Source organism: Hyalella azteca, unplaced genomic scaffold (assembly GCF_000764305.2).
Source record: "Hyalella azteca isolate HAZT.00-mixed unplaced genomic scaffold, Hazt_2.0.2 contig8306, whole genome shotgun sequence".
NCBI classification, from domain to species: domain Eukaryota; kingdom Metazoa; phylum Arthropoda; class Malacostraca; order Amphipoda; family Hyalellidae; genus Hyalella; species Hyalella azteca.
In genome coordinates this window covers 1-8,958 of record NW_025938404.1, presented here as the reverse complement: position 1 = coordinate 8,958, position 8,958 = coordinate 1, and the positions used below count along the sequence as shown (strand labels likewise).

General features: G+C 38.0%; 1 protein-coding gene across 1 annotated transcript; it reads left to right on the top strand.

Annotated features, from left to right (window-relative positions):
* Window positions 1-240: 240 nt before the first annotated feature.
* LOC108677613 (N-acetylgalactosaminyltransferase 7-like) lies at window positions 241-8,952 on the top strand (the record flags this gene model as incomplete). Its single annotated transcript, XM_018165865.1, has 9 exons — window positions 241-261; window positions 3,493-3,647; window positions 3,866-3,950; window positions 4,226-4,364; window positions 5,271-5,437; window positions 5,806-6,013; window positions 7,105-7,281; window positions 8,327-8,444; window positions 8,801-8,952. Coding segments are annotated over exons 2-9 (1,184 nt in total), but the record flags the coding sequence as incomplete, so codon positions are not given.
* Between the last annotated feature and the right edge of the window lie 6 nt (window positions 8,953-8,958).

Genomic DNA, 8,958 nt, shown 5'->3' with positions numbered 1-8,958 from the left:
TTGCTGACGCGTAGTGAAGTGTTTTGAGAGTCATGTGAAGGCAACAGAACTTACGTAACGCATACGTTTTTTTTTATAGTTTTTCATTTCTCGATGCGTCCTTAAAGTGTCGGAATATACCGTGTTTACCCGACACCAGACAAGGGAGCTGTCAGCTGTGATGGTACTACCTAATTGGTATTTGGTAATGGGTAAAATTTTCCACAAGGTCTGGACTCAGGAGTTTTTATCTCATTCATTTTCTCTGTCCTCTGATGTCTGGTTAGTGGTCAATGCTCCACCATGTTCATGATGTTCATAGTTACACAGTTGACAGTTCTGTCAGTTCAGACTGTTCAGTAATCAGTACACACAGTGACACAGACAAGGCTGGAAAAGTCTGCCTTTTTTCTTGAATATCCTGGTTCTAATATCATAGAATTTCAGTAGGTGTAAAATTAGCAAATCACGTGGCCCTAATCAATACATCGGGCCTGATGCCTAATGGCATGTATTTTTGTTAGATTGGAAAATTATGGTTTTGCAAGTTTGCAAATTCACAAACATATCCTTTCATAAAATTTTGCAACGGCTATGTCGCTCTGTCAACAATGGCAGCCAAATTCCGCATGGCAGGGCTACTCGGGAGTGGGGACACCCCTCCGGCCTCCGGGGTAATTAGGGAGTAGGGACACCCTTAAAAAGGCATTTACAGTAGAACTTCAGTTAGCAAAGGTTCCAGTTGACAAAAAAAATTGATTAAAAACAAAGAATTTTGATTACATTTACCTCGCTCAGCGAAAAAAAATTCACTTCTCAAAAAATTAGTGCATCATTGTGGTTTTTGCCATCGTCACAACATTGTACATAGAATGCTATATATAGAATTGTGCACCGGACACCATAGAATGAAAAGTATTTGACCTAAACTATGATTTATTTTTCCAAAACATATGATGGTTGTCCCTAAAACATTATTTTCTGTTTCAGGTATGTTTTTCACAATCTTTTTTGTTATAGTGAAATCACTTGACTCAATTAAAATTGTGCAAAATTACAAACCATTCTGTAAGCTTACAGATACAGAAGAAATGCTACATGGCTGCTGATATGAAGCTTGCAGTGGACAAGGTCGTTGTCAATGCTCAATGGCATGTCCATGGATACNGACTAGGTCTTTATTTTTTGCTAGGCCTTTCAATAAAATTGTGTCACGAGGTTGGAATACAGAGGAGAAAACTTTATAGGACTTGAAGCCATAAAAATGCCGGTACGCTAAACTTCTGTCTCTTATACACATCTAGATGTGTATAAGAGACAGGCGCAATTGTGAAGATTTCCTGGAGGCGTAGCACAAAATTTTACTAAAGGCAGAGATAATCTAATACTAGCTTTAGTATTATTAGGAATATCTTATCAGGACTCCACTCCACTGTCTACAAATTGGCATACTAATCTAGACACTGCGTCCTTATGCGCTCCATGGCGCCTGAACTCGTTCTGAACGCGTAATAAACTCGACTCATATTCGTATGATTCCCATAAGTGCCATCGAAGCCTTAGTTAAGAGTTAAGAGTAACATTTTTGACTCAATACTCAGCCATACATATATCGACAGGTTTGCGGAGTTTGTCGGACCACTAATTAACTGCCATGTCAGTTAGTCAGACAAATTTGGCTAAATCTGCAATTAACTCAATTTAACTGGTAACTGTCTATGGCCCTATTAGGCTATTAGTAGCAATAAAGGGCTAACTTGTCATTCTTCAACTCATGTTTTTGAAATGATTCGTATCGTAATCGAAAAACTTGTTTTGGCTTAAATAATTAAGACAAATCTTGTCTCGTCTCGTTATGTCTCGTTTCAAATCTGTCTGTCTCGTCCCGGTTCATAATTTACCGGGACACAAGTTTTAAAGTCCAGGACAGAAATCTTGTCTCGGTTCATACGTTTATTCTGGGACAAATTTTACCCTCTGTCCCGTTATTTTTTCCCGGAATTTTCTCGTCTCGTTTTGTCTGTCCCGGTTCATTTCGAGAAAATTATTTCGAGACGCAGGAGTCTATTACAAAACGGATTGAATCATCAAAGGCCTAAAAACAGGCTACCAGGCTACCAAATTACACTTCAATTCAAACCATGATGCCAATTAATACACTGAGCTCATGAGAGCCTTGAGAGGTGGCTGCTCTTCTGACGTGCAATTTACCAACCATGTCAAACTCTGTGATGTCATTCTCAATTATCTTTACTAGTTGTTTCATTTGTTTATGTTCAACAGAACAATTTTTACAATGAATATATTCTAAAAATTTTTGCAGAAAAGTTTCACAACTATTATAGTTAATAGCTTTGAACAACTGGACAAGTTGGGAGAAGTCCTACTTTTTTGTGAAATATTGCCGATATTAATATCATATAATTTCAGGAGGTATGAAATCTTGTGGCTCTAATGTCATGTATTTTGTTTAATTGGAAAAATTGCTGTTTGCACTTAGCAAACATGTCATTTAAAACAATTTTCCACTCCCACAATCCACAGTACTTCAATGCTTCCACCCACATATCCTGTAGAAAGTAATGATAACAAGTCAACCCAAAAGGTTTCATTGAAGATCTAATAGTTGCGGTCACATCAGAGCAGTGGGACTGCATAATCACTTGTGACGTGTTCAGTTGCCACTAAAGTAAAGGTAAATGTTATTGTTGCTGTGTGACTGTTTTTAGTATAAAATTGGAGATTTGGGGTAACATGTGCACAGGACTATGGTAAATAAGGTTGCGGCTCGTAAATGGCTCTTCATGGCCAATGATGGCTGAGATATGGAATTCATGGCTTAAAGAAATGAAATCATAGCTGGCTAATCCATAAAACCACAGCTTTGATTAAGTTAAGATATTTATGAATGATTGTTGAGCTTGATCAGATTAAGGTGGTTGCAAGGATATGCCTTTATGTTAATTTAATTCAACCTTTAAGTTCAATGTCTATGGGAGTTTTATCAAATATTTTTATTTTGTCAATGATGTACTTTTCAGGAGCAATCGCAATCTGAGAAGGCAAGAACGTAACTCCTCTAGGATGAGCTTTAATTAAACTTGTCTAATGTCAGGTTTTCGAGTGGTACAAAAGGTCATGCGACTAGGTTCTCCAGACCAAATCAATGACAAATTGACAAGGGAGGATAGTGAAAAAAACATGAAAAGATTTCAAAACCTATACGTATACTTTTAAGGAAAGAGACTATTACAATACAGAATTTTACATGAGAATACTGTTTCCAATGTCCTATATTCCAGAACAAATTCCTATCCTATTACAGAGCTGGCAACAGAACTAGACATAATTTCTAACAGACACAGAATAGTTCATTCAGACTTTTACTGTTAATATTTCTGATTCAAGTTTAATGTAAAATTCTTCAATTACAGATGAATAATCATAATATATCTGATATATATCATTTTTCTACTCTTTTTCTGCTAGAGAATTGACTTTTTTTTTGTGCAGCTACATTTTGGTAGAAGATGCGCTTGGGGATTCCTCGGAGGAGCAGATTGGTGGTGCTGTTGGTGTGCAGTGCTGTAGTAATTTTACTGTTCCTTCTTATTCGCTCACCTGATTCAACTCTGCGGTATGATTCCCTCACATTTGCCAAACTACGGGTTAGTATTGTCAAAGATGTAAAAATTTTCCTTATTATCCAATTTCCATAAACTTTTTTGCTATGTTTGTAATTAATGCATAAATATATATTTATGTGTGTTCCAATAAACATTTCCATGTTTGCCTTGTGCTTCTGACCTTTTAAATTTCAAATTTGTAATTTTGCTAGAATCAGATTTTAATGTTTTTAAGAATTAAATTTCATTATTGATTTCAGCCTGCTGTTCGAGAGACAGTTAAATTTTTAGAAGACGGAAATGGCAATTTTGAACCTCCTGCTGACACTCCAAAAATAGGCCCAGGTTTGTATTTTTTTCTATAACTAACTTAGAATTGGGTTTTGAAGTTTGGTGGTGGAGTATGATTTAGTTAAATAATTACCATGTGTCCAGGATTATTCTTTATACACACAAAATAAATTAAGGTACCTAGCTTTCTCCATCCCAATGTGTACTTTTTGCAGATTTACAATATGTTCAAGTCTCTTGAATAAAACACTATGGTATTTAGGTGACTAAGTTGACTAAGCAGGACCTGCAAAGGAACAGTACATGCATTCTTATGTTATTCTCATCAGGTGAGGATGGTAAGGCATACCATCTGCCTCCTAGTCAACAAAATGAAGGAAGTCACAGTGTGAGTGAGTACGGCATCAACATGATTGTCTCTGATTCCATTGCTATGGACAGAAATATCCCTGACACTCGTCATGAAGAGTGAGTAAGATTGTTTCTGCTGTAAGGGAAATTGCGGTATGCATTTATTTTTATAAGGAATATTCTGAAATTTATGGTGCTTAATTTTATAATTGAATTCAGTGCCTTATAGTATACATGAATTAGCATCTATCTAAACTTAACTAATTTATTTCTATCCTTGTCGTGGTTTCTTTTTCAATTAATTGCTTAGAGATATTGAACCTAATATTTGTGATACGGTAATTCGGGAGGTTGTATTAGACAGGGTGCGTGCCAGTCATGGAAAACCTGGGAAGGTTATGGAATTTGAATTTTCATTTTCCAGGCCTGGAAAGTCATGGAATTTCTTTTTCCAGGCCTGGAAAGTCATGGGATTTCATTTTCCAGGCCTGGAAAGTCATGGGATTTCATTTCAGGTTATGGAAAGTCATGGAATTTGCAAATAAATGGAGGAAAAAAAGGAAGTGTTTTTCTGTGTTGCATGTGTTAACCAATTAATTCCAGTTCCACTTGGAAGTTGGAACCAGCAGAGAAAAATGGATTCAGAATAAAATTATAAGATCAAATAAATATACAAGTGGATGCGTAGGTTTGATGCACATCTTGTACATGTTCTGGCAAAGTTTGATTTGCTGCCTTGACTACTTTCTCTTCAGTTAACATTCAAAGATTACTAGAACCAGGTCATGGAATTTTTTTTCTAAATACCGGGACGCACCCTGATTAAAGAGAGAAGGGGGCTAGGAGAGAAAGAGTGTATTAGAGTACCTTGGTAGGTATTATAGTTTTTAGAAAACATCAATTAAGAGTTGTTTCTTCCAGTCCTGCAGCAATCATCTGCTTTTGACATATTTTACAAGTCAGTGCAAATGCTTGCTAGTGTTAGTTCTTTTATCTTATTGATTTAGAAGAATATTGTTGTAGGTGTGCTCACTGGCAGTATCCGGCTGCTTTACCCACCACATCTGTTGTCATTGTGTTCCACAATGAGGGCTTCTCAACCCTTATGCGCACAGTGCACAGCGTCATCAACAGATCGCCTCCTCAGCTACTACATGAAGTCTTGCTTGTTGACGATTTCAGCGACAAAGGTTTGACCAAATATTGAGCCACATCAAACTTCAAGGGTTGGTTAATTATATGCTTCTTTTAAATCTATTCAAATCAAAGAAACGGATATGTGATATCCGATTGGCTACTGCGACAGTTGCTGTTTCTGTGTAGAAGTATTAATACGCTGTTTGAAATAACTGCTAAAAGGGGTGCGATCGGCGATCTAGTGGCCGACCGCAACGTGAAAATAAACGGTTTCGCCTTATTTTTAAAGGTGTCACCCTTTATTTGTATTGAATTAAAGAAACGGCGACACTGTGCTTTTTTCACATGCCAGCTGGCCACTGACGTGCAGCTAAAACCATTTTATGGCAATTTTCCAAACGATATGCTGTCTTATGAGCAGCTAATTTGAAGGAGCCACTGGATGACTACATCAGAAGATGGGGCAGCAAAGTGCGTCTAATACGCAACAAGGAGCGTGAAGGGCTCATCCGCACGCGCACTATTGGTGCGGAACAAGCACGCGGAGAAGTCGTCTTGTTCCTCGACGCGCATTGCGAAGTCAATAAGAACTGGCTGCCTCCACTGCTGGCGCCCATTTATCGAGACAGGTATCGAGAGTTAAAGGGAAAATGCATTTTAAGTTTTGCTTCATTGCCAGATGAAACGAGTGGCTGGAAAGTGAATCTTCATGACGATACAGTAAATTATTGTGCTGATTATGGGCTATTCAAATATCCAATCGACCTTCGTTTAGAGAACTGCTATATTACTTCCTGAGGACAGAGTTCGTTGAAGTAATCTTCGACAGTCAAAGTGGACTGCAAGAAATAGTAAAGCACTTGTTGATACTATATTTGCATAAAGGACGCGTGACAAGGCGGGGTTCTGTTAGCGAGGCTATAGCTCCAGCCAGCAAACGTGTTGCTTGGAAGGCTGGGCAATGACTGACTTATCGGTGCTGAAGGCATTGCTTAGAACCGCTAGTTTGATATCACTGAAGATGACATACGCAATCAATGTAACAGCTTTGAGAAAGTCAATAGGTAGTTCGGTGCCGGACAATATCCTAATCCACCGCAGCCGATTTTTAATTTATATGCCAAGATCTCTAGGGTGATCAGTATTATTGTTATAAATTCTAACTATATTGGATATAGTGTTATATTTGTTAGTATTGTTATAAAATGAATAGAGTATTAGTAACATAACATTTGTTCAAGGTTAGGCTAGAATCAATACTAAGCTGGATACGTTTCTTTAAGGTTTGTCAAGTTACAAATCACGATCAAGTCCTTGACATTTTTTTCTCTAGATTTGCCTGCATTGAATAGCTCCACGATAGCTGTCCGTTTTTCATTTTTTAGCCTTTGTTAAATTAATTTATCTTCACTAGAAAAATTCCTGATATAATTTCACAAATTATGATAGGTAGGTAAAATTAATAAAATATTTTAATTAAAATTAATTGTACCCATAAACATTGATCACGCGGTAAGAGAAGCCGATTGCAATCGAATAACATAAATGTACTATGTGTACTAATAACATATACTTTGTTTTAAATCCACTTTCATGTTGAGGAAAATGGCTGATCTGCGTATGTGATATTAACTCTCACCAATGCTGAGAATAAATGACGTAATTATGTAATTTATATAATTTATAAATATAAATTTTATATTTATTGCTGCATCATCAGGACAACTATGACGGTGCCAGTGATTGACGGCATAGATCACGAGACGTTCGAGTACCGCCCCGTGTACGGACCGGGTACCAACTACCGCGGCATCTTCGAGTGGGGGATGCTTTACAAGGAGACTGAGCTGCCGCCGGAGATGGAGAACGCTCGTCCGCACTCCAGTTCTCCTTACAAGTGAGCCTCGTGCTCCAACCCTTGGGTTTTACTATTAAAACTCGTTTAAGTATACGTAGCGGCTGACGGGAGTTACTAACTCTTAACTATTTTTGATAAAAGGGCCCCCGGTGTCAAACGATAGACTTTTAGTTTCCTTTTATAAAAACTTGGGGTGCTATGAGTACAGTAGTAGAGTATTATCTACTACTACTAGCGTAGCTATACTATAGTAGAGTATCAAGGTATTTAAAAGCAAAGAAAACGAAGAAATAAAGGAGCTATCGTTCGAATTTTTTTTCTTGTCAAGCCTCTTCATTCCTTCGTGCGCCTTTATGATGAACAGTGCAAAGTGGCTGTATCGGAGAGTGATTTCAGGATACTCGGTTCAACCTCTGGTTGTTCTGACTTGAGCATTTTTGGTACACACCATCAAACGAAAACCGTGTCTCAATCATGCACACAGTTCCGATCCTCTCGAAATTGTGAATCGCTATAGGCTTTTATTTTCTAGTGTTTTTTTTTTCTTGGGTATTAATCCTTTTGTGTCTCTTATGACTGCGTTCCGCAAGTATTTGTTATCGAGTTAAGGTTGAGTTGTCTTTTATTTGTCAATTTTAGGTCTTAATGTCTGACGTTGGATTTTTAATTATAATTATGGTTTTCATTGTCTAGATTGTCGAACTGACTACGGAGCTGGACTCCGAAACGTTTTCAATATCGATATGGTGAGTTTACTTGGCGTTTTCTTTGTTTTTAAATTCATTGTTAACTTGCGATTGAAGCAAACTGATGATATAAGTAGGAGAGTATCATAGATACCGCCACGAGCACACATAAGATGTTCAGTGGAATCTTGCGAAAAGGAAATTTCATGTTTGCTCCCATGGCTTGCTCTCAAGAATCAATCTTTACTGTCACTTCAACTGCATTAACAAATTGTGGTCCTCCGCTTTTCTCGTAGACACAAGCGTATCAATATCGCATTTGGTACACTCGATGACAACAGTTGAAGTATTTGCACTCTAATGCGCGAGGAAATTGTGAACGAAATAATTATTATCAGGTCGCCGACGCACGCAGGAGGATTATTTGCCATCGACCGCTCCTACTTCCTGGAGCTTGGCGCCTACGACCCTGGCCTCCTGGTGTGGGGAGGTGAAAACTTCGAGCTCTCCTTCAAAGTGAGAATCTGGAATTTTATTTCCAAATCGTGGCTCATGGAGCTTAGCACAACAGGTTAGGGCTGGATGCTTTCAAATTCCATATGTGTAAATGAATAAAGAGCACTACCCGCAATAAACATCTGCTGATCCGTCCTTAAAGCCGCAACTTACCTAGATATTGAACTGTGGTACTTCAGGTCTCCAAAGTTAGTCATTCTTACTCATCTTCTGTTATCTTACATTTCAAACCAAGAATATAGCACGATAATAGGTATTTGAAGAATTTATGGCTGTCAATCTGTAATTATTCCATAGCCAAAAACCTGAATCGATTTATTAATTAATTATGTATCTAATCCTACCTCTGGTGTTAGGTGTGGCAGTGTGGCGGCAGCATTGAGTGGGTTCCTTGCTCGCGCGTGGGCCACGTCTACAGAGGCTTCATGCCTTACAACTTCGGCAAGCTCGCCGAGAAGAAGAAGGGGCCCATCATCACAAATAACTACAAGCGTGTCATCGAGGTCTGGTTCGA